The 26,815-nt window shown below is 42.3% G+C and overlaps 1 protein-coding gene across 1 annotated transcript; it reads left to right on the top strand.

Annotated features, from left to right (window-relative positions):
• The first annotated feature begins 13,912 nt into the window (after positions 1–13,912).
• Positions 13,913–24,892, top strand: LOC137378623 (probable G-protein coupled receptor 139). The gene is made up of 2 exons (XM_068048917.1): positions 13,913–13,997; positions 24,000–24,892. Exons 1-2 carry the CDS (start codon positions 13,913–13,915, stop codon positions 24,890–24,892), a joined length of 978 nt encoding a protein of 325 aa, XP_067905018.1.
• The last annotated feature ends 1,923 nt before the right edge of the window (positions 24,893–26,815 follow it).

Raw genomic sequence — 26,815 nt, 5'->3', positions numbered from 1 at the left:
GTGTTTCACATTCCTTGAGCCAAAGGATGTCTGCTGGTAGATATTGCTCAGGAAGGTTCTCCATATGAGGCTCCGAGATGGGAGGTGGGCAGTAGGTGGATTGAACATGAGATAATGAGACTGTTTAAAAATCCGGAACCTAGGCTTCATCAACAGCAGCATAAACCATTTTAAATCGCTGCTTATGTCACAACAGAATTATTGTGTACAATACTGAACATGACACTTCAGGAAGGATGCCAAGACCTTGGAAAAGGTGCAGAGGAAGTTTACACAAGTTATTCCAGGGATGCGGAACATCGGTTATGTAGAGAAATTAACAAAGCTGATTGTTCCACTGAGAGCATAACAGGCTCTGGAGAGATTTACTTGCAGTGTTCAAAATTAGCAAGAGTGCTGGCACAGTAAATAAGGAGAAATTGCTTTGACTGACAGGAGGGCCAATAACCTGAGGGTACATCTGAAAGATAATTGGCAAGAATGAAAGCCAATGTATCATTTTACCTTTTAATGCACAGTCACTTTTCAACCATGTAACTGTTCCATTTTTTTTTGTATTAGTTAATGTAGACCAGTTGTGCTGGAGTCCAGTCTGTGTGGAGTCTGCCTCATGGTGGCAACATGGAGCATCGGAGTACCCAGACCAAAGGTATCTAATGAACTGTATTATGGGCTTGAAAACGCAAGGCAGAGTGGTCAATTCTGGCCACGACAGAGACTTGTCAGAATTAGCAAGGTCTGCAAAACTAATTAAACTACAAAAGTGCTAGCGTCTGTGAAGAAATCCAGGCTTCGCTCATTAAGAGCTAAAACAAATGTCTGACTGAACCAGGCTGAAAATTGATAACAGTGCTCGAGATAATGAAGCAGAGAAACTGTCTTTGTTATCTGAAGCAGTGGGTCTTGAAATTCCTCATGAGGCCCAAGCCTGTAGCCATATACCTTGTTTTTCCATAAGGGCAGTGAGGTAATTGCAGACCAACAGAAGGAGATAAAAAAAGGTTTTATCTCATATGGAACAGGGTAATAGCAAAAGAAAGAGCCCACAGGAGCATCTTTGCTGCAATGCTCAGGGTGGCGTGGTCGGCCATCCAGAAGTCGTGCAAGGAATATTCGTCGGCGGATTAACCACCGAGACCAACTCTGGATCACAAGACTGATCGGCAACCGGTATTATCGTGAGTATGTACTATTACTTAGTGATATAATAACCGTTTACCACATCTACTGGAACAAGATCCAAGTTGTTGTGTGCCATTGACACCGAGTAATGGCTAAAACCAATTAGACCAGGGAGGTGGTCTTACAAGGACGATCAGAGGGTTTTTGTTTTACACAGCGAATTATGATCTGGAAAACGCTGATAGAAAAGGCGGTGGAAACACTTTTAATAGCTTCCTAAACCGAATTGATTAAATACTTAAAAAGGGAACAAATACAGGGCTATGGTGAAAGAGCAGGGGAACCGGCCATCCATCCATCTGCAAAATGACCTTCTGCAATGTTATAGACTTCTATGTCTGATTGAGGAACTGGGGACAGAATGTGGTCCGATTTTAACTGCTGTGTTAATTCAGCATTACATTGCGGCCCTGATATCAGTTCCCGGATTTTCTCATTGCTTCCGGCTTTCCAGTATTGCATGGTTTTAATTAGTAATCTCTCAAATTGATTAGCAAATGTCACATTTTCCTTGCGTGTTATAAGGATTGTTTAGGATTATCATTGTGTTTAAAAGTCTCTTACCTGATCTCGTGGTTCAGGATGATCATCATTAGTAAAATAATTACCAATAACCCCAGTATGGATCGATAAATCAGGGGAACAGAGTGAAAATCTGGAAAAGGTATCAGGTGATCAATGATTCACAGCTCACAGCCAAAAATCTTAGGTTTTTCTTGTAAAGCCCTAACGAAATATTATTCACTTGATGGTCCATACATCTGTTTTGTGTTTTGTACAGAGGAACCTCTTGGTAAGGCATCCTGGGACAAGAATTCCTGTACTTTAAATAACATCTAAAGAAAAATAATTAAAAAGTCGCTAAATACAATGGAAACACAGAATCGTTCCAAGCGTATTTACAGAGTGAGCAGGAACTGTCGGAGTTAATTTAGTGGAAGACATGCGATAAATAGTTGAAACCTGCGCTGGATCGGAACCGGTAACATTTCCCTGTTCTAATGGCGTAAAACTCTTAAAACTTGCTCATATTGTGTTCCTGACTGACCTTCAAGCTGCTTGCATTGCCGTATTTTCGCATTATTATATAGACAGGGTACTTCACTGTTGAAGTTCCTTGTTAGATGCCGGTTGAATACCAACAACTGCTAGAATCTTCACGATTCCAGTTCCATTGGCACTTATCGTACACAAGAGGTTCAGTCAGAATTCCTTTTCCAACCATTTGATCCTGAGATTTGGCGAGACATTTATAAGTTCTGGAATCCTGCATTGTCACATTCAGAATGTAAAGGTAGGCGCCGCCTTTCTTTGTTTGAAACACCTTTCCGCTGTCTTGTAGGAGTGTATCACTTTCCTTTCTCAACAAATAAACAGTTACGTTTGAATGGTCCAAGTGGAAGGGGAAAGGAGAGTGCAAGGTAAGATTAGCACCCCTCAGCGCCTTCATTTTTACAATGCTCGGAGTGAGCTTGGCTGAAGTGTCCACTATCAAAAAAGAACCACTTGGGTTAAACAATTCAGAAAACGGGAAATTGACCTACACCATCAAATAATATCACGCGTCCAGTCCAGAGATACCTTAGCAATTGAATGTACCTATCATTCTTCAATTGCTGGATGTGTTTTCTTGTTTAATTATCCTAAATAATAAGATCTTTCTCACCCCGAGCGTCTCGGTGGGAACACATGATCTGATAAAATTACATCAAATTAAACCTGCAAAATATTGAAATCGCGACTTCTTGTTCAGGAAAGTTAAATATTTCACAACAATAAAAGTTTACCTGGTTTCAAAACCCCCAGGAAACACATGCCCCAAAGTGGCAGATTCACAAACATATCGAGCAATGAAAATACCGTAGATTATAGGCTGCGAATGAGAGTGCGATGGATGAAGAATTTGGCGACTGATATAATCTTCCAGTTATCTGTGACGTCAGCTGACCTAATTGCTGAATGGAGAATTCACTTTCACAGTCAGATCTGTGAGTAGAAATGGCAATGGGAACTAGGAGGGTGTACTGAGCACGCATAAATGGGAGTTCAGCAAAATTGTGCATGTGCTAACAGGTCCATGACTCTCAGCTCGCTATAAAGGGTGGATATTGCATATCTTCAGCCTTTTTTTCGAAGTTATGCCTTCTGCAGAATAAGTTTGATGGGCCCCTTGTTGAAGAAAAAGGTTCACTGGAGTACTGCAGGCCCGATCTGTCGGGCTGATTCGTGCAACAAACACATTTGGGAAGTGAGGCCGTCCCATAGATTTGGGCAGAAAGCCACCATTCGCTGATAGCACGATCCGATTATTGGAAAAGTGTTAATTGATGAAATAATTCGGTAGGTTTTGAACTTTATCTCCGGGTTACTTTTATAAATGTGAATGCATTTGTTGGATTGTGAACATTAGCCATTTGTTCTGAACATTGGCGGCAGTTACAGCAGCTTCAGGGTTCAACTGGAGGCATTGGAGCGGTTCCGAGTTAACTGCAGCTGACTGGAGTCAATATCAGTGTGAGATTCACTCCACCTCTGGAACCAGTTCCCTGAAACATGAGGCTGGGTGTTGAAGGTAGGATCACTGAATATTAAAGTAAACTTTTGAAATAAAGCTGTGTTGTACAATCATGGAAGCTCTGTCACTTTAGCTTGTTTGTCCATTCTTCATCACTTAAGAAAAGTCTTTAAACTGTTGCCAGAAATTGAAATGACCTCAATATTACATAATCGCAAAATGAAAATGTTTTTTCCCTCGATGTTTCAGCGTAATTTCAGAGGAATGTCGGCGGAAAAACTGCGGAAATTCTGCCAGTTTCCCAGGTCAATACCAAATTTGGATACTATTCCATTGAGAATTTCTCTTCACAAATCACTTTTAATGACAATTTCCAACGCAGGTCGTTTCACCAAGAATGCCAATTTTTGCCAAAAAAATGACAATTTGGGAACGGGTTGTGAAGGGCGTTAGTGAACTATGCAAAGTTAATAGGGGATTTCACACACAATTATAATTACTCAGAGTAGACTTCTGTAACGTATCTTCCCAGTCAGCTTCTTTTAAAGCTGAGGATCCCAGTTTCTGTAAACTTTACTTCTGTAAGTAGAGGCTCTACTATTCGAGATAACTTGAAAGAGTCTTAATTGTTGTTGAAGTTCGAAAACCTTTCATCAAATTCATTTTGAAAGAAGATATTTTTCACACGTATGTTCGTATACAATATCTGCAAAGCAGGAACAATTCAAAAACCAAATGGAAAGACTTGGCTTTTTAACTGGAGATCACTATTAGAATATTGTTTCTCCATGTCGCTTGGTTGGGTGGGCTATGTTACATGACAAGCTCTTAGTTTAGTTTAGTTTAGAGATACAGCACTGAAACAGGCCCTTCGGCCCACCGAGTCTGTGCCGACCATCAACCACCCATTTATACTAATCCTACACTAATTCCCATATTCCTACCACATCCCCACCTGTCCCTATATTTTTCCTACCACCTACCTATACTAGGGGCAATTTCTATTGGCCAATTTACCTATCAACCTGCAAGTCTTTGGCATGTGGGAGGAAACCGGAGGAAACCCACGCAGACACAGGGAGAACTTGCAAACTCCACACAGGCAGTACCCTGAATTGAACCCGGGTCGCTGGAGCTGTGAGGCTGCGGTGCTAACCACTGCGCCACTGTGTTGCCCACAGTCACACAGTCTTTCAGTTGATAGCCTTTATATCAATAGTGCTGGCTTTCTGCTGCCTATTGCACTTTAATTGTAAATCATGGTATCACAAAGACAGAAGGAGGCAATTTGGCCCATTGTGCCCCTGCCGGCTCTTTGAAGCAGCTACCAATTAGTTCGACTCCAATACTGTTGCCCAATAGCCTTGCAAATATTTTATTTTCAAGTACGAACTGAATTATATTTGAATACACTTCCACTCCCCTTGTTTGCAACACTTCCAATAAAATAAATTCTCATCATCACCCCGTTAGCTTTCTTCACTAATTATCTTAAATCTGTGCCTTCTGGTTACTGTCCCTCCTGCCAATGGAAACAGTTTCTCCCTATTTACTCTATTAAATTGCCTCAATTTTAAACACACCAGATGCATTGCATCCCAGATTGTTAAAGGAAGCCAGGGACGAAATAACGGATGCTCTGAGGATTATCTTCAAATCCTTACTAGATACAGGCGAGGTACCAGAGGACTGAGAGTGTGCGAATGTTGTGCCATTGTTTAAAAAGAGTGCGGGGGATAGGCTAAATAATTATAGGCCGGTCAATCTGACCGCGGAGGTGGGTAAATTATTAGAATCAATTCTGAGAGACGATAAACTGTCACCTCGAAAGGCACGGATTAAACAAGGATAGTCAACAAGGATTCGTTACGTTATTGAAATTTTTGAGGAAGTAGCCAGGAGGATTGATGAGGGTAGTTAAGTGGATGTGGTCTGCATGGATTTTTGTAAGGCATTTGACAAGGTTCCACATGGAAGACTGGTCAGAAAATTGAAAGCACATGGGATAAAGAGCAATGTGGCACGTTGAATCCAAAATTTGCTCAGTGATAGGAAACAAAGGTTATGGTTGATAGATGTTTTTGTGAATGGAAGGCGGTTTCCAGTGGCATTCTGCAGGGCTCAGTGTTGGGTCCCTTGCTGTTTGTGGTATATATTAATGATTTAGACTTAAATGTGGGAGGCATGATTGGGAAATTTGCAGATGACACAAAAATTGTCTGTGTAATTGATAGTGGAAAGGATAGCTGCAGACTCCAGAATTACCTCAGTGTTTTTTCTGAGTGGGCAACACGTTAGGGTTAGTGGCAAATGGAATTCAATCTGGAGAAGTGTGAGGTAATGCATTTGGGGAGGGCAAACAAATCAAGGGAATACACAATAAATAGGAAAATATTGAGAGAGTGAGAGACCTTGGAGTGCATGTCCACATGTCCCTGAAGGTGGCAGGACAGGTAGATGAAGTGGTGAAGAAGGCATATGGAATGCTTTCCTTTATTGGCCGAGGTATAGAATACAAAAGCAGGGATGTAATGCTGGAACTGTATAAAACACTGGTTAGGCATACAGTTCTAGTCACTACATTATAGAAAGGACATAACTGATCTGAAGAGAGAATACAGAGGAGGTTTGCGAGAAGTTGCCAAGGCTTGAAAGTTGCAGCTATGATGAAAGATTGCATAGGGTTAGGGTTGTTTTCCTTAAAACAGAGGAGGATGAGCAATGACTTAACTGAGGTATACAAAATTATGTGGGACCTACATAGAGTAGACAGGAAGGGTCTGTTTTCCCTAGTGGAGAGGTCAATTACCAGGGGCACAGATTTTAGATGATTGGTAGAAGGATTAGAGGGGACATGAAGATTCTTTTTCACCCAGAGGATGGTGGGTGTCTGGAATTGAGTACCCTGATAAGAGGTAGAGGCAGAAACCCTCAACTCATTTAAAAGATACCTGGGCATGCACCTCAAGTGCTGTAAGATGCAAGGCTACGGATGAGGTGCTGGAAGGTGGGATTAGATTAGGCAGCTAGTTTTTCAGCCAGCGCAGACATGATGGGCTGAATGGACTCTTTCTGTTTTGTAACTTTTCTACAGTTCTATTTTCTGCTTGTATCAAATATCCCTTATATGCTCTTTGTTCTGAGGAGAATAATCCTAGCTTCTCTACGGTCTCTCTGCTCTTGCACCCCATTTAAAATTATACCATTGGGTTTATAATGTCTCCCCTCAGTTTTTCTTCTATAGTGTATCAATCATATCTATCTGTAATAAATTCCATCTGCCTCATATCTACCCATTTCAAAAGTCTATGACCTCCTGTTTATTACATTTCCAAGCTTTCTGTAAGGTGCAAACGTTTGAATCATGCCTCTAAAATGATGTCCAGGTCATAAACATGCATCAAAACGGGCATTTTTTCTAATATGGAGTCCTGGAAGACACCAGTGTCTGCTTCTGTCCAGTCTCAAAAGCAACTGTTTATCACTGCATTCTGCTTTCTGTCTCTTAGCCAATTTGATACCTGCACTGCCACTGCCCCTTTAATTTTGCAAACTCATCTATAATGTGGTACTTTTTCAATTGTTTTCTGATAGATAATAACAGCAACTTAGATTTATATAGCGCCTTTAACGTAATAAACGTCCCTGGCTGTTCACTGGAACGTTGTAAAACAAAACAAAAGCACCAAGCCAACATAAGAAGATATTAGCATAAAAGCAAAATACTGCGGATGCTGGAAATCTGAAACAAAAACAAGAAATGCTGGAATCACTCAGCAGGTCTGGCAGCATCTGTGGAAAGAGAAGCAGAGTTAACGTTTCGGGTCAGTGACCCTTCTTCAGAACTGACAAATATTAGAAAAGTCACAGATTATAAACAAGTGAGGTGGGGGTGGGGCAAGAGATAACAAAGGAGAAGATGCAGATTGGACCAGGCCACATAGCTGACCAAAAGGTCACGGAGAACAGGCAAACAATATGTTAATGGTGTTTGAAAGACAAAGCATTAGTACAGATTAGGTGTGAATACACTGAATATTGAACAGCAGCAAGTGCAAACCTGAAGAAAAACAACCTGAAAAAAACAGTGGGTAAGCAAACTGAACAAACTAAGATGAAATGAAATAAATGCAAAAAAAGATTGTAAAAAATGTAAAAAGGAATGTAAAAAAAAAAAGAAAAAAATAACTAAAAATTAAAGTAAAATGGGGGGCTGTCATGCTCTGAAATTATTGAACTCAATGTTCAGTCCAGCAGGCTGTAGTGTGCCTAATCGGTAGATGAGATGCTGTTCCTCGAGCTTGCGTTGATGTTCACTGGAACACTGCAGCAATCCCAGGACAGAGATGTGAGCATGAGAGCAGGGGGGAGTGTTGAAATGGCAAGCAACCGGAAGCTCAGGGTCCTGCTTGCGGACTGAGCGGAGATGTTCCGCAAAGCGGTCACCCAGTCTGCGCTTGGTCTCCCCAATGTAGAGGAGACCACACTGTGAGCAGCGAATACAGTATACTACATTGAAAGAAGTACAAGTAAATCGCTGCTTCACCTGAAAGGAGTGTTTGGGGCCTGGGATAGTGAGGAGAGAGGAGGTAAATGGGCAGGTATTACACCTCCTGCGATTGCAGGGGAAGATGCCCTGGGACGGGGACGAGGTGGTGGGGGTAATGGAGGAGTGGACCAGGGTGTCGCGGAGGGAACGATCCCTTCGGAATGCTGACAGGGGAAGGGAGGGGAAGATGCGACTGGTAGTGGCATCACGCTGGAGGTGGCGAAAATGGCAGAGGATGATCCTTTGGATATGGAGGCTGGTGGGATGAAAAGTGTGGACAAGGGGAACCCTGTCACGGTTCTGGGAGGGAGGGGAAGGGGTGAGGGTAGAGGTGCGGGGAATGGGTCGGACACAGTTGAGGGCCCTGTCAACCACAGTGGGGGGAAATCCTCGGTTGAGGAAAAAGGTCATATCAGAAGCACCGTCATGGAAGGTAGCATCATCAGAGCAGATGCGTCTTTAGGTCAGATGACCAAACACTTGGTCAAAGAGGTAGATTTTAAGGAGCGTCTTAAAGGAGGAAAGTGAGGTAGAGAGGTGTAGGGAGGATATTCCAGAGCTCAGAGCTTCTGTTCTGTTAGAGCGTTCTGTTATTTCCAAGGGCAGTTTCACAGTGCTCTTTATACCGAACCTGGCGTTCCGATATTTCTTGGATCAATTTCACAGCACTCTTAATACTCTAAATGCTGATTTAAAAGCAGATTTTTTTTACGGTAATCTTCCGTGCTCTGCCGCAATGTCAAGTTATAATTGTGATAAATCCTGGAGAAACTGCCGGTTCCAATCTTTTACACTGTTTCTCCTGAAGGTCCTCCAGTCTTCGGCCAGGTTACTGCGGGAAATCTGCGCAAACTTCGTAGAAATTCCAGAAAGTAATTATTTACATGCGCATGGATGTAAGATACATTGACATTTGGCCTATTTATGAGATTGTTGTTGGTCTTTCGACAAAGTATCTTTCATATGCTCGCTGCATTAAAGATATGTCTCTGGAACAGTCATTCAGTTCCGTGATCATGTTCTGCCATTCAATTAGCTGATGTTCTGTGTCTTAATTACAAATACACGCCTTCTGTGCACAACCCTCAATGCCCAGGCTAACAGAAATTTATCAACCTCAGTTTGAAAATTTCAACTGATGTTGCTTCGACAGCTTTTTAAGGAAGAGTGTTCAGGATTTCTAATACATTTTGTGAGCATTAGTGCTTTCTAAAAGCACCAATGAACAGCCTTTTATTAAATGGAAGGCGATTGCCCATTGTTCTGAACTCCTCCACGGAAGAGAATATTTTTTTCTATGCACTCTAACAATTCCTTTGATCATTTCAAACATCCCAGGTAGATCACTCCTTAATCATCTATGTTCAACAGAATAATCTTTGCACATTTTCCTCAGTTTATCCCTTTTAACTCGGATATTATTCTCCTTAATTTTCACTGCATCTCTATCTGCCCCTTCCCATCCCAACGCAACCCAAAGGCCAACATCTGCTTTCCCAGATGTGGCACCCAGTACTGAACAAAGTACTGTCAACAGGTCTAATAGGAGCTTTGTACAGCTGTAATGTAATTTAAAATCAAAATACTGCGGATGCTGGAAATCTGAAATAAAAACTAGAAATGCTGGAACCACTCAGCAGGTCTGGCAGCATCTGTGGAAAGAGAAGCAGAGTTAACGTTCCGGGTCAGTGACCCTTCTTCGGAACTGACAAATATTAAAAATTCCACAGGTTATAAGCAAGTGAGGTGGGGGTGGGGCAAGAGATAACAAAGGAGAAGATGCAAATTGGATAAGGCCAGACAGCTAACCAAAAGGTCATGGAACAGAGGCAAACAATATTTTAATGGGGTGTTGAAAGACAAAGCATTAGTACAGAATAGGTGTTAACGATCTGAATATTGAACAGCAGTAAGTGCAAACATGAACAAACTAAGATGAAATGAAATAAATGCGCAAAAAAAGGTTGTAAAAAAATGTAAAAAAGAATAAAAGAAGAAAAAAGAAAAAATAACTAAAAATTAAAGTAAAATGGGGGGCTGTCATGCTCTGAAATTATTGAACTCAATGTTCAGTCCAGCAGGCTGTAGTGTGCCTAATCGGGAGATGAGATGCTGTTCTTCGAGCTTGCGTTGATGTTCACTGGAAGACTGCAGCAATCCCAGGACAGAGATGTGAGCATGAGAGCAGGGGGGAGTGTTGAAATGGCAAGCAACCGGAAGCTCAGGGTCCTGCTTGTGGACCGAATGTAACTTCCTCCACTTTGTGTTCCAGCCCTCTTTAGATAAAGACTAACTTTTCATTAGGCTTTTAAATTACTTTTTGTATCTTTACACCAGTTTTTAGTGATTTCTGTACTTGGACTCCTAAAATTTCAGCTATCCTGGTTTGTTGCCAAATGTCTTAACCTAAGCCACTGATTATTCCATCATTGAATGTGGTGATCAGAAAGTCACCACCTGAGGGTTGTGATGCTTCCCAAATGCTCACCACGTTCATACCATGAACCTTTCAAGCAGAAAATCACAAGACCCAATAGCATACAGAAAATGCTGTCGAATATAGCTGCCTCATAGAGCTTTAAAGGTAATAAGAGTTCGAAAAATTTAAACAGGAAATTTCCTTAATTTTCTGAACATAAGAGGAAATTCATATAAAGCTAAGCAGTGATTGCAAAGATAAGCAAGGTTGCCCTTGGTATATTAAAGGACATTCTAGGCACTGATTTTATGGACAATGTTGTCCCCACGAGCTTCAGGACCCTGCCGTCAGGCTCAAATGGCAATCAGAATACCACTCTGTATGGGGAATGGTCACCCAGCTGTGACTTTCACCACATTGGCCAATTAATGGCCGAAGGGCAGGCTCACCATCCAGTGAAGGATGGCAGATGGGCACTTGAAGCTGGAGTGCCAACTGGAGACCCTACAGCTCAGAAGAAATGGCAGGATACATTTTCAGGTAGGTGAGATAGAGGGCATCCCAAGGTGCCCTCTCACCAACTTTTTAAAATTTAAAATGAAAAAAAAACCCTTAGCTGCTGAGCCACCATTGTGGAAAGGAAAACCCTCTACAGAGTGGCCTGCAGCTGCAGCTGAAGCCAGGTGGGCAGGGAGGGCCTCTGAGCTTGCCTGGGGTACTGGCCCTCTGGTCTGCCACATGGAGGCTGCGTCCGGGCAGCTATAGTATTCCCCAATGCATCCAGGGCCCTGGAGCCCGACTGGTAAATTGCAGTCAGTCTCCAACAAATAGGCCGTAATAGGCCTTTTAAAAGGTCAATTAGCTACATGCTGGGAAATCCCCAGTAAGAATGGTGTAATCAGTCACAGTATCCCTGCATAATGATAGAGATCAAAATCCTTGTCAGAGAGATTACTAGATATCTTAGCAAGACTTACTTCAAGGACAATGATGAGAGCCCTTGCTTCGTTACTGACTCTGGGTCCATGATTTTCCAAGTCCAGTTTTACTGCTTCTTGTGGAACAGTTTCCAGAAATAAGGTTAGTTCTGGGTGTAATGTGCCTGAAGTCAGGACCTTTAGTCCCAACTGACATGCATCATACACCTTCTTTTGTTTCATCATAATGTCGATCTGTTGCATCATCCAAGGAGCCCTGCTATTCGCTCCCCTACCATTCACCCTTATTAGAATGTACCTAGCCTGCACCTGAAGCATCTCTTCCTTAAAGATAACCATTGATCTGTTTTTGTTTTTCCCGTCCATTTGTGGCCCCATTTTATCCTGACTGGATTCTTTCTCCTCTCATTGAAATTAGCCCTTTTCCAATCGAACTGTTCGACTTTATACTGTTCCTTGCTTTTCTGCATTGTAAGTTGAAACCTGATGATATTATGATCACTCTTACTCAAGTGCTCCCCCGCCAGACATTGGTCCACTTGGCTCACTTCATTTCCCAGCACCATTTCCAGCAATGCCTCCTTTCTAGTTGGACTGAGAACGTAGGGTGGTGCAGTGGTTAGCACCGCAGCCTCACAACCCCAGGGATCCGGATTCAATTCTCAACACTGTCTGTCTGCGTGGGTTTTCTCCCACCACCAAAGACTTGCAGTTGATACATAAATTGGCCTTTATAAGTTGCCCCTAGTAGAGATAGGTGATAGGGGAATATAGGGACATGTGGGATCAGTGTAGGATTAGTATAAATGGGTGGTTGATGGTCGGCAGAGACTTGGTGGGCCGAAGGGCCTGTTTCAGTGCTGTATCGCTATAAAAAAATATATATTTTCCAGGTGATCATGTATTTTATTGTGGATTATTATCACGATATATGTTTCCCCGCCATGATATTAGGTTCTTTGGCCTTCCTAAGCGGGTTTAACCTCTCTCATTTTTTGAACAGTAGTACAACTTTTGTATCCATCCAGTCCTCTGCCATATCCAAGGAGGATTGGGAGATTTTGGCTAGAGCCTCCATATTTTCACGCTGACTGGCCTCAATAAATTCGAATGGATTCCAGCCGGATGGGATGTGTCTTCTACTTTCAGCTGCCAACCTTTTAAAAACATTATTTTCATCTACTTTATTGCATCCAATTTCTCGACTTCCATTCTTAGTCTGTGAAATTGGCAGTAGTATGTGTTTCCCTCCTTTTTGATCCCAAACCGGTCGCACTCCTTTCATTATCCTTTCATGCTTTGCACGTTGATAAAAGATTTCAGTGTTCATTTTTATGTTACCCACTAACTGTTTCACATAACCTCTCTTTGTCCCTCTTACTTCCTTTTTATGTTCTCCTCTGTTCTTATAATTTGCTTGGTCTATAGATACTTGAACCTAAAATTTATCATAAGCCTACCTTTTTCCTGTTAATGACTAAATGTTTAGTGAGCAACAAAACACTGGCTTTGGGTTGCCATTCTTTCGCCCTGGTGGAATGTGTCTCATCAGTGCTCACATTATCACCTCTTTGAAGGCTCTCATTGCTTATTTACTATTTATCTATTAATCTTGGTTTCCAACCTGTTTGTTTTAGCAAAAATAATAATAATAATACAACGATGTTACGTTGGAACTGTTGTGGTGGTTTTTGAAGGTTGAAGCAGAATAATGTTCATTTTCGTGCCCATCTCCCTCTGCTGCACCTAACATAAGTTTGCTTAATGCTGATGTGAAATGACTAGAATTGAAGCTGATTTCTGAATATTCACATCCCTCTGTTTGATGAGCACAAACATAAAAGACTTTCCATTGCCAAACAGGATCCAGGTGGATCAAAGTTTATCATTTAAGTGGAGATTGGAGTGGGGTGGAGTTACTCCTTTGTGGCACAGTTGGCAAAAATGTCATATAAACTGAGAGTTTTAGTTTGTTTTTTCCATTATTGCCACTTTACCATAATCCCATGTCGGTGCTCGTGCCTGCAGCCCTCCAAACTTATTAACCAAGTTCCATGTATTTACTCAGATGCACTCCAAACCCATTTTATTCTGTCTTGTATTCTTCCTCCCGCAACTCCACCCTGTCGATCCCTCCTACTCTTTCTTGTGTTGCTGTTTGTCTATTCAGATCTGTTTGTTCAAATGACTATAAGTAATATCGATGATCACTCAATCTAATTGTGCCCCTGAAGGATTTTCTCTATGTATAAAGGTTCCTTTCAATGATCACAGTTTCAGTTAAAGTTGGACTTAGCTTTGAACTGAACATGAAATATCCATTCAATTCGGTACCAACACTCGCTGATGTTGAGTTCATTTACTGTCCTGTTCTTGGGGCCATCGGAGTTCCCAGTAAGTTATTAATATCTGTTCATTGTTAGGTCATTGACCAAGTGTTTCTGCTTTGAGCACAACTGACAATCTGGGTGCAAATTGTGCTCAAAATTGTGCTTGTTTAGAGAAGTGCTTCTTTTCCTTCAGTCTTGTTGAAGCCCATTTGAATGTTCGAGTAAAAAATCTGCTGTGAACCAGCAAAATCAGGCAGCATTTTAGAGTGTGTTTTTAAATGTGTTTATGATATCCTTTGATTTATTTCAGTGATAACCTCATGTAGTTTTATTAATACAGCTGAACATGACTTTATCACAAATATAAGCAGGTGAAAACAAAGTGTCCAGTCCATCACCTGCGTGTCACTCTATTTTAAATAATTGAAAATGACTTAAAAAACTATAGGAGCTGGATATTACCATCACCCCCCAACCTCCCTAACTTCAAAGGTGTGGTTGGCAAGCCCAGAAAATAGCTCCGGGTTAGGTCCACCACGGGTCTTAACACCGGGAAGACCCTGCTCCATTTTATTGGCGATGGCGAAGCCTCCTGGTGGTCCCCACACCCCACCCCACTGCTCGCTGACAGAGACTTAATTTAAATATTGGAATGAATGGAAATTAATGAACAATTACTTATCTCGTCATGACAGCCATCCCATGCCGATATTCTGGCCGGTTGCTGGAATTCCCGCACTTACAGATCTCTGTTTGGAAATCCAAGGTCGGAGGGTGGAGGAGTGAAGTTTTCAGGGCGGGTCGTGAGGGGGGGGGGGGGGTTGGGGTGAGGACAGCAAAAATGAACGCGAGTGGTTGAGGTGATGGTGGGAAGGGGTTGAAGGTTAAAGTAAAGAAAGATTGGGGGCAATGTCGGGATCGAGACTTTAATTTTTTTTTTGAGAGGGAGAGTGGAAGAAATTGTGGGGGTGGGTGGGAGAGGAGATTGGCACTGTGAATAATTGTTTTATTTAATTTTTCAAAACACTGACTTAAAAAATGGAAATGAAACGGAAGGGCCTAAAGCCCTTTTAAAGTGGCACTGGCGCCCGGACGGTGGTGCGGACGCCATTACCGGGGATGGAGTGCCCACCCCCTCTATGTCATCGGGGTCAGGCACTCTGACCCCTCCATGTAAATGAGCTGCCACACCAAGTATCACGCGGGCTCCACGTTGCACATCTTACACGTGCGCCTCACAGTTTTTGAAGCTATCTCGGCAGTGAGCTTGAAAAATTCAGCCCCACAGAGCTATTTGCTAGTCACAGTGCTATCAGCAGTCAATTTCTTATTATCTTTAAAAAGTGCTGTTTACATTTGAATACTTTTAACACATGCCTACGTGTGTTTGCGCCTAAACAAACAAAAAATAATTTTAGAAGCCTACTTGAAAGCTCGCAAACAGGCGCAATTAGTGGCAAAGTACCTTGGTGATTGATTGGATCTGGAAATGTGGCCAGTTTTGTGGACAGGACCAGCTTCTCGCGTGATGTTTTTAAAATTCGGCTGCGTTTGCTCACAAAGTAACCACTAGATGGAGCAGTACAGCACGTGCACGAATGCAGCCTCACTGTCTGTGACGTCACAGGCAGCTGCCAGTATTAAAGATGGCGCTGCTCAATTTGACACAAAACAAAATGAACCCAAACCCCAACACCCTTCAATAGCCACGCTCGCCACCTCCGCATCCCCCTCCAACAGTACCCCACTCCCTCCCGCCATCGCTGTCTGAATCGCCGCATTCAGTTTCCCATAATCGCCACTCCTGCTTTCTCACTGCTCCATCCCGCCATCTCTCCCGCGCCCGTCTGCTGGCCATTCCCTCCTGCCGCTGCTCTGCCTGCCTCACCGACTGGAGAAGAGGTGGGATGGAGCGAGTGGGTTGTGAGCGGCAGGGGCGCGGGGTGGGGAAGTGGTGAGCAGGCGGGAGTGGCTATCACGGGAGGGAGCAGGAAGCTGGTTACAGCGATTGAGGAGGCGATTGCGGGAGGTAGTGGGTGCTGTTAGAGGGGATGGAGGGGGCGAGCGTGGCTATTGAGGGGTGAGGTAACAGTCTGACGTCATTACGTTTTACGTCATTACATCTGATGACGAAATGCGCATGCACCGACTCATACTGGCAAATGATCAGATGCAATGATGATGTTGGAGATCGCTCTGTGCATGTTTTGCAATGTCATGCAAACGATTGCAGAAATCCTATCTTCATTCGACACAATTTGCAGGTATAATTTCATGATCTTTTGCAATAGCTTGGCTGATTTCATGTGACATGTGCTGAAAAACCAGTGCTACCGAAGGGAAACCCCCGCCCAATGTCTTTACCTTTTGATTCTGATTTTGTTTCTGAAGGTCTGATAATGTGGCATTGTGTCTGATATCTTTATGACACGGTCGCATTTCCCGTGATCCACCCAATGCTTTCGGCGATAATACACCTCACCTGTGGTATTTGCTAATTTTTAAAATTAATTATAATGATCCTGAACTCCTACTGTGGGATGTTTGACCTTATGTATTGAAAAAGTTGAAAAAGCAAATAAGCAAAGCGACGAGAAAGTATGATAAGAGACTGGTCACTTAAATAAAAGAGAATCTAAAAGTCTTCAATAGGCACACAAATATTAAAAGGGTGGTAAAAGGAGGAGTGGGGCTAATTAGGGACCTAAAAAGGGATTTATGCAGGGAGGCTGGGGCATGGCTGGGTTATTAAATGAATACTTTGCATCTGTCTTTAGCAAAGAAGAAGATGCTATGCAGGTCATCATGAAAGAGCAAGTAGTTCAGACACTTCCGAAGAAGGGTCACTGACCCGAAACGTTAACTCTGCTTCTCTTTCTACAGATGCTGCCAGACCTGCTGAGTGAATCCAGCATTTCTTGTTTTAGTTCAGACACTTGCAGGGTTTAAAATTAATAAGGAGGATGTATTGGATAGGCTGTCTGTACTTCAAGTTGATAAGGCACTAGGACCAGATGAGATGCATCCAAGGATACTAAGGGAAGTGAAACTGGAAATTGCAGAGGCACTGGCCTAATTTTCCAGTCTTCCTTAGACTCAGCGGTAGTGGCATAGAACTTGTGAATTGCAAATATTACACCCTTGTTCAAAAAAGGGTGTAAAAATAAGTCCAACAACTATAGGCCAGTCAGTTTAACCTCAGCGGTGGGGAAGCTTCTAGAAGCGATAATTTGACACAAAATTAGTTGTCACTTGGGCATTTGCAGGTTAATAAAGGAAAACCAGCATGAATTTGTTAAGGGCAAATCATGTTTAAGTAACTTGTTGGAGTCTTTTGATGAGATAACAGAAGGTTGGTGAGGGTAATGCTGTTGATATGATGTATATGAACTTCCGAAAGGCATTTGATAAAGCTCTGCACAAGAGACTTGTGAGAAAAGTCATATCTCATGGAATAAAAGGGACGTTAGCATCATGGATACAAAATTGGTGGAGCAACAGGAAACACACAGTAGTCGTTAATGGATGTTTTTCGGACTGGAAGAAGGTTTGTAGTGGAGGTCTCCAAGGGTCAGTTTAGGGACCCTTGCTCTTCTTGATCTATATTAATGACCTAGATCTTTGTGTACAGGCACAATCTCAAAATGTGTGGATGATATAAAACTTGGAAGCATTGTGAACAGTGAGAAGGATAGTGTTAAACTTTAAAAGGACATAGATAGGTAAGTGCCATGGGTGATAAGTGGCAGATGAAATTTAATGCAGAGAAGTGTGAAGAGATTTGTTTTCATAGGAAGAATATGGAGAGACAATATAAAATTACGGGTCCATTTCTAAAGGGAGTGCAGGAGCAGAGGGACCTGGGTGAATATTTGCATAAAACATTGAAGGTGGTGGGACAGATTGAGCACGTAATTCATAAAGCAAACCACATCCCAGGCTTTATTAATAGTAACATAAAATACGAAAGCAAGGAAGTTATGTTAAACTTGTATAAAACACTGCTTTGGCCTCAAATTGAGCATTGTGTCCAGTTCTGGGCTCCACACTTTAGGAAAGATGTGAAGACATTAGAGAGACTACAGAAAAGATTCACAAGAATTATTCCAGGGTTGATGAAATTCAGTTATGTAGATAGATGGGAGAAGTTGGGGCTGTTTTCTGTGGAGAAGAGAATGCTGAGAAGAGATTTGACAGGGGTGTTCAAAATCATGAATGTTCTGGACAGAGTAGATAGGGAAAGACTGTTCCCATTGCTGGAACGATCGAGAACAAGATGCTACAGATTTAAGGTAACTGCAAAAGAAGCAATGGGGACATGAGGAAAAACGTTTTTCACAGAGCGAGTGGTTAGGATCTGTAATGCACTGCCTGAGAGTGTGATGGAGGCAGCTTTAATCGAGGCATTCACGAGGGAATTAGATTGTTATCTGAAAAGGAAGAATGTGCAAAGCTATGGGGAGAAAGCGGGGCAGTGGCACTAGGTAAATTGTTCCTTTGGAGAGCTGGCCCAGACACGGTGGGCTGAATGGCCTTCTTTGTACTGTAACAATTCTGCGATTCTGTAATTCATCTTCCTCTTCCTGTTCTTTAAGCAGATCTTTAGATGGTCAAAGAGGACTGTTGATGGGGAAGGGGCACCGGAGCCTGAGAGGAGATTACTGAAGATTTAAGGGCAAGATATGTTGTGGACTCAACAATGAGCAATGTAAAGTAAAAAGTGTAATGCATTGCAAATAGGCAGAAAACAAACTTGTTTGAGTTCTTAGTTGGAGTAAAGGAGAGGGTTGATGAGGATAGTACAGTTGATGTTGTGTACATGTATTTTGGAAAGTTTGTTGATAAATTCCCTCACTTGTTAAAGTCTTGTTAGCAAATCTGAAGTCCGTGGGACTAAAAGGACAGTGGTTGTGTCACTTACGGCTAAAGGACAGAAAACAATGAGTTGTGCTGAACATTTATTTTTCAGTCTGGAGGGAGGCATACAGTGGTGTACCCTTGGTGTTGGTATATATAACTACTGCTCTTTTTGATATAAGTTAATGATATGGTCTTGAGTAGACAGGACATCGTTTCAAAGTTTCCAGGCTGCACAAATTTGGAAATGTAGTAAACAATGTGGAGGATAATGATAACCTTCAGATGAACATACAGAGACTGCTAAAATGGACAGAAACATGGGAAATGAAATTCAATGCAATGAAGTGTGATGTGATTAATTTTGGTAGAAAGAGTGAGATATGTAGCAAATCATACAGTTTTAAAAGGGATGCAGGAAGAGAGACTCGAAGATGTATATACCCAAGACCATGTCATTAACGTATCAAAAAGATCACCACTCCCAAAACCAACCACTGAAACACCACTGAATATCATCCTCCAATCCAGAAAACAGTTGTTCGCCACAACTCTCTGATTTCCGTCCCTTAGCAGATTTCGTACTGCTGCAGCCAGTATCACTTTCCTCTCATGGACTTCAATTTTGCGTTCAAGTTTTTGAAGATGGCAGGGCAATTTGAGAAGGCTGTAAAAAAGTCATATGGGTTTCTTGCTTTCATTGATAGTGGAAGAGAATAAATAAGCAAGGCAATTTTGCTCGATATTTGTGAAATACTGGTTAGGCCCAAGCTGCAGTATTCTGGTCAATTCTGCACACTACACTTTAGGAATAATGCCAAGGCATTGGAGAGGGTGAAGAGGAAACTTATTAGAATGATATCAGGTATGAAAGAGATCAATTACTTGGAGAGACTAGAGAATCGGGGGTTGTTCTCCTTGGAGCAGAGAAATTGAATTGGAGATTTGATAGAGCCGTTCAAAATCATGAAGGGTTTAATAGATTAAATAAGGAGAAACTGTTACCAGTGGGGAAAGGTTCAGTAACTGGAAGAAGCAGATTTAAGACAACTGGCAAAGAGCCAGAGGCGACATGACGGCACTTTCATATGCAGCAGGTTCTTGTGATCTGGGATGCACTGCCTGAAAGGATGGAAGGAAGCAGGGTCAATAATAAGAGAATTGGATAAATAATTGAAGGGAGAAAAATGTGCAGGGTTATGGGGAAACAGCAAGGGAGTGGGACTAATTAGATAGCTCTTTCAAAGAACCAGCACTGACACAATACATTGAATGGCCTCCTTCTGTGCTATGATGCTATGAAAATGGAATTGTCAAAGATAATCCCAGAGTTCTAGAGGACACAATGGTCAGTTGTCGAAGCACTGTGGAGTGTTATTCAACAAAATAAATTGAATACTGAATCATGTATTGACAACATTGGAATCAAAATGAGAGGGAGCAATGTTCAAACTGAGCATGTGCTCTAGTTCTGATCCTGACTGTAAAAGGAAGCAATTTAGAGAATAGCCAGAAGACCTTTGGAGACCAAGCACAAGTTGTGAAGGGCAACTGGAAAAACCTGGGCTTTCAGCCTTGAAAAGGGGTGGCTGAAAAGTGTGTTTACTGATGTAAAAAGGCTATAATGATATACATACTGGGCACTATTTCAGACCAAGCCATGACAGTGGGTCAAGTGGACACAGTTCCAAACTGGATATCAACAGATGTACAACAGTTTTCAGGAAGGTCTTTGTACAAAAAGTTAGCAAGGTATAGTTTGCACTTTGGGCTGGATACTGGTACAGAAACCCTGGAGCATATGAGAAACTATTGAATACTGTACTGTGTGGAGACATTATGGAGTGTTTCTGGATGTTGGAATTGAAGGTGCAACCAATGGGCTTTGTTTTTATCTGTTTTGTGACCTTGATCCAGATCTGTTTGGGAAGTGCTATAGGATATCCCAAGGCACTGAAAGCCATTGTATAAATGCAGGTTCTTACTACCCATACGAAGCTCCATTCATCAACATTCCTGTCATTACTGAGATCTGCTGACTCCTCATTCTCCATTCACTGATTTAAATACTTGTCTATAATTCCCTGGATCCTATTTCCTAAATCCCAGCTCTCACCCTCCACTACTATTCTCCAAGTCATGGATACATTTTAGTGTCTGCATTTGTCAATTGGATGTAGGACAGGACATGGGCATGAATGAATATGAAATTCCAATAAGTAGAAAAAGTAAATGTATTCCCTGTCAATTTTCTTCCCTCCTCTGTCAAGGTGTTGGCTGTTTGCAGGAGTTGGTTCTTGACACTTTTTGCCCCCATTACCTCCCTTATTATTTATGTATGAGTCCTGAAAGCCACTGTTAATGCACTTTCACAATTTATTGGAGGTTCTTCTAAAACAGATGAACACATATATTGTTCTAGTTAATGTCAGGTGACAATGATCAGATCGATTTCCCTCTGTCTAACATGTAGATTGTGTGCATTGTATTCTTAGGTTTTTCAAGTCTCAATATGTCAAGAAAAAAGGTTATATTTATTGAGCTGAGGTGCCTGGATCAGTTGTCTCCCGTCTCTTGCACAAACTGCTAGCTTGACACCCATTTCATCCTGCAATCTGGCCACTGCATCACACTGAACCTGACTGCTTCAACCTCAGCATTCTATTTGACCTTGTGTTGAGCATCTGATCCCACATCCACCATCACAAAGACCTCCATGATACCACCAGCCTCTACCCTTAACTCATTCCATCTTCTGCTCATGCCCTCATCCATGCTTCCAATGCTGTCCTGATCAGCCTCCTGCCCTCCACCCTCTGCAAACATCAGCACATATACTACTACTGCCCATAATCCTGCAGCATGCTTGAACTCTCCAATATTGTGCTCGGCATATGGCTCTGGTCAGATGACCCAGTCTCTTATCTGGTTCCAACAAATTCTGTCTCCCTGGCACCCTGAATATTTTAGTTTCACTTTTAGTTAGGCACTGTCTCAAAAAAAAAACAAGCTTTGAAACCAGAGTCAGAGCACCTAACAGAACATTCAACAAGTCACCTGTTCAAAGAACAGCACGTACACACTTCTCCACTGTTCTTGCAAACCGTGGACCCTATCTCAGTAGCAATAATGTTTGAAACATTGCTAGTTTGTTTTATTAATAATTCTAAGCATGTTGGGTGATTCACCGACCAATGTGAGTTTGTGCCAGTAAGGACATTAAGTCTTGAGATCCGTCCCAGGTCTGTGCAATTATGAAGCAAGACGATTCCCAGTAAGCTTGCACTTCCTGGAAGTGATGGCTTTTGCCAGGCACAGGAGGTCTGTTTACACTGTGCACTGAATGAAAATGACCTGGGATTAGCATTGTAGGGGTAAATTGCAATCAAAAATAGACGTGTGCTTCCTCAGGTAACAGTTGAGATGTGTCAACACTGATTTTGTTCTGGTCCCAGAAAGAGCGGACAGCCAGGTCTTGGGGAAGTGGTTGAGTTGGTGAGAGTTGGCAAATACTCTCCACCCCAGTTATCCAGTGGTGCTAGGAAAGATCCCTGAGAATGAAAGCTTCCACAGGGCCACCCATACACACCAGATGGTAGAATGTTTCACCAGAATATATCCTGATGGAAGAAAAGAATGAAGAAGTGGAAAGTATGGAACAGCACATGGCAGAGGAAATCCCTCCCTATTGGAGTGGTACAAAGGGAATTGCTGAGAGAAAAGCTAAGTTAGGAAGAGAGGACGAGTTAAGTGTATCCTGTCTGTGAGCAGTTCTTCCAATAGGGGCAAATGAGATCAGATAGAACTGCTCTAAGCATCTGAGCCTCTCAATACACTCAACTGACACAGGGCTCCGTTCAGATTTCATTACATGGAGGATATTGTTGAGGTAGGTGCTGAATGCCTTTCAGGAGATTGAGGTGAGACTCCTGTGATTCAGCATGTCCCTGACACTGGTAACCTTAGTAGCTTCTCTGTTCCCCCTCTGTCCAGTGCAATGACAAAAGGCAGGTGTAGGCAGTGATTGAGTCCAATGCTCCTAGTCAGGAAGGCCATGACTGGTAATCTAGGAGGATTCTCGATATTAAATTATCACTTCAGGATCTGCAGATATTAGATTGGCAACTGAATGTGTGAACATCACCAGCAACTCACTGATAAAGCGAGCAGTTGAGGCAAATAGCATTAATGCATTTAAGGGGGAGCTAAATAAGAACATGAGAAAGAAATGAACAGAAGGGTATGATAATAGAGTTAGCTAAAGAGGGTGGGAGAAGGCTTGTACGATATATAAAGACCAGTTGGGTCGCCTGGCCTGTTCTGTCCTGTAAACTCTATGTAATTAGACTCAGAACCCCCAGACAGATTCTCACATTCTCAAAATTAGCAAGATCCACATATGCGAAGAGCATATTATTGGTATAATTTGAGTGGATTACTTATCCGCCCAGCTAACTCAGATCTGGTTCCCAGTAACCTGCTCCATCGGCAACACATGAAAGGCTGTGTGCAGATGACATAGAGTTGATTGGGCATGGGAAATCTTAATTACACTCTGAACCCAAGTTGAAGTGAGCCCTCCAAAGATCAGTTGACTTTAATGAAACTGCCCGAGGCAGCATAAATGACATGGGTCTGTGTGTGAAAATGTCCTCCTTCCCTCCTTGTGCTGCTTGTTTATTTGAAGGAGCTGTATTATTACAGGTCATTGCTCCTCATACATTGGCTCCCTCCTCCCTACTCATCAGCAAGCCCTACTCCCCTCCCACTTCCCTTCCATCACAGGTTAACAGCATACCCTCCATCATCACCTTCCTCCTCCAGTTATTATCAGGTCATCAACTCTGCCTCCAGGTTAATACCAAGCTCTCCCTGCCCCTTGCCCTCCTCCCTCACCTTCCTCCCAGTTAACACCAGGCTCTCCCCCTCACCCTTCTTCCATGCCCTGGCCTCACCATTAACACTAGGCCCTCTTCACTCGTCATGCTCCCTCACCGTTCCCCTGGTCAATAGGCCAGAACTCACGCCTTTTTTTAAGATTGATGCTTTTTTTTAAATTAACAATTTTTTTTATTATAAAGCCCATTCCTGCCGAAAACACTGGTACAATCAGATGTCATTTTCAAATATGAGATGCAGCAAATTCAACAGAACATCCTGTTTAACTGATGCTTTGAACTTGACCAGTAATTACTACCTTTTTTTGCAGTTAACTTGCTAGCGATTGTGGTCCTGTCTCGGGGAAACTGCGGTCTCTCCAAATGTGTCACTCATTACCTGGTAGCCATGGCAGCGGCCGATCTCCTGTTTGTCATGACTGATGTGATCCTGAGGTGGCTTATTATTTATTTCCCAGTTTCTTTCCTGGATATTACTCCTGTATGTAGTTTCGTAACACTGCTCAGGTTTGCTGCCACAGAGATTTCTGTCTGGTTTACAGTTGCTTTCACCTTTGATCGATTTGTGGCCATTTGTTGCCAGAAGCTGAAAACAAAATATTGCACTGAGAAAACTGCAAGGGTGATAATTGGAGCTGTGCCTGTGCTGAGCTGTTTGGAATGTATTCCTTGGTTCTTCAAATTTAAAGCTCAGTACATCTTCAATAACCTGGAATGGTTTTGCATTACAAAACCAGAGTATTACACTTCAATCTTCTGGGCAGCTTACGAGATTTTTCATCGCCTTCTAACCCCTGTGCTCCCGTTCGTTTTGATTCTGCTCCTCAACACTCTGACCGTCAGACACATTTTAATAGCTAGTAGAGCCCGCCGGAGACTCCAGGCAGACAGTGATAGAGAGAGTCCCAGTGACCCTGAGATGGACAAACGCAGAATATCCATCATTTTACTCTTCACTATCTCAGGCAGTTTTATTGTTTTATGGACGACCTATGTTACGTGTTTCCTGTATCAGCGAATTGCATTCATGTCTGATTCCTATACCCCTTTACCCACCGCAGGTACTATCGGATACCTGCTCCAGCTCCTCAGTACCTGCACAAACACTTGTATCTACACAGTGACTCAGAGAAAATTCCGAGACCAGATGAAAAAGGTTGTGAAATATCCTTTCACTGTGATTCTCAGATCCATTAAACAGTGAACAAAAAGATTTGTCAGCATTAGAATTCAGTTCCATCTCATAAATAAGGTAATATCCCGATGAGCAGCGCTAAATTCAGAGCTCCGATCAGCTCAGCATTGATTCCCTTACAATATTTATCCAATTCCCTTCTGAAATTTTCTGTTGTTTCTGCTTCCTTCACCCTATCAGGAAGTGCATTCCAGATCATAACTTACTGACTAAATGTTTTTATTCCCATTTCCCCTCTGGTTCTTTTGCCAATTGCATTCACTCTGTGTCCTCTAGTTCCTGACACTACTGCCAGTGCAAACATTTCCTCCACACGATTATGAAGACATTTATTAAATTGCCACTTAACCATCTCCATGAAGAACAATCCCAGCTTCTACAGTCACTCCACATATACTCCTTCATTCCTGGTACATACCCGAGTACTCTTCTGCAATCTCACTAAGGTCTTCACATCCCTCCCAAATTGTTTATGCTCACAATTGCATACAAAATTCCAGCTGAGGCCCAAAAAACTATTTAGAACATTTTACCATAACTTCCTTGTTTTTGGACTCTGTGCCTCATTTATAAAGGCAAGGATCCCAAAGGCTTTTTAATAGCCTTCTCAATTTGTCATGCACGTTCTAAGATTTATGTATGTGAACCCCAAGGTCCCTCTGTTGTATTCTGTCTCTCTGTGTTGCACACCCTTTAAAATTGTACCTTTTAATCGATATTGTCTCTGTTCCTTTTTTCTTCCAGCATGTTTGGAAAAAGCTCAAATAAACTGAATCTGATAGAATTCAGTGATAGCAGTGCAGCATATGACGTTTGTGAAGTCTATACAATGGAACTTTATGATAATTGATAATGGCTGTGATTTACATTATTGTAAAATATTCTGGACTGTAAATCTGTCGTTCTAACAGAGCAACATGACAGGAAATTATGCATTTCACTGTGTTGTACTGGGCTAATTTGGGAGGTTGGAGACTGTTGGCAAGGAGCAGGCCAAAGTGTGTGCATTGTAACAGATTACAGGCAACTTTCAAAGTAAATAGGATATAAAGCTTTGCCTTGAGCAGAGATAAAAATTTGGCATGTTCAGAACTGAGTGACTGAACCATCGGTGTTGCACCAAGGAGGTCTACCTCACTGTTGACACCTCACACTCTGCCAGTGTTACAGCAAGACAATCTATCCCACTGTCTATGCAATCAATCCTCTGTGCCACACTGATGCAGTCTACCCAACTACTTATAACACACAACATAAATTAATAATGCAATAAAAGCACAACCTACTCCTAAATCACAACTCATCTCCCATCAGCTGAAAAGACAAATAACAATTTAATATTTAAAAATACTGAAATATGACAATCTAGCCAACACCAATGTGGTGAATGAATACTTCATCTGCTTTTTGTGATGTTAGTTGAGGGATTAATGTTGGGAAGATAGGAACAAAGAAACAGGAGAGGCCATTTAATGTTTTGAGCCTGTTCTGCCATTTAATGAGATCATGGCTTAACTGTGACCACCTTCATATGTGCATCTTTGCCCGATATCCCGAATGCGTTTGGATAACGAAAATATATCAATCTTACATTTAATATGAACAATTAATATCGCATCAGTTGCTGCTTTCAGAAGATAGTCATTGGGTAGGATTTTATAGAGCACTTGATGCCTGGATCCGTTGGGGGTGAGGGGCACATGAAGATTGCCCCAGATGAGGCCCACAAGGGACCTTGACACCGGCCCGATCCTGATAGCAGTGACGAGGCCTCGTGGCGGCCTCCCCACCGCTCGGCGACTGGACCTCAATTTCAATATGGAAATAAATTTATTTACCTGACTTAATGATAGTCCCATCGCCTCCTGATGTGCCGCCGCGATCTTCATTCTGGTGGCCGTAATTGATGCCCCTTTGGTTCCCCATCCGGGA

The sequence above is a fragment of the Heterodontus francisci genome, chromosome 17 (assembly GCF_036365525.1).
Source record: "Heterodontus francisci isolate sHetFra1 chromosome 17, sHetFra1.hap1, whole genome shotgun sequence".
NCBI lineage: Eukaryota > Metazoa > Chordata > Chondrichthyes > Heterodontiformes > Heterodontidae > Heterodontus > Heterodontus francisci.
The sequence above is the reverse complement of the archived record's forward strand: the minus strand, read 5'-3'. Positions and strand labels throughout refer to the sequence as shown.

What these genes read in the sequence shown, in the direction of transcription:
- LOC137378623 (XM_068048917.1), top strand. Translation starts at nt 13,913, where the DNA reads ATGAAATATCCATTCAATTCGGTACCAACACTCGCTGATGTTGAGTTC. An exon ending in TGGGGCCATCGGAGTTCCCA is followed by an intron (nt 13,998 to 23,999) that starts GTAAGTTATTAA and finishes CTTTTTTTGCAG; the next exon opens with TTAACTTGCTAGCGATTGTG.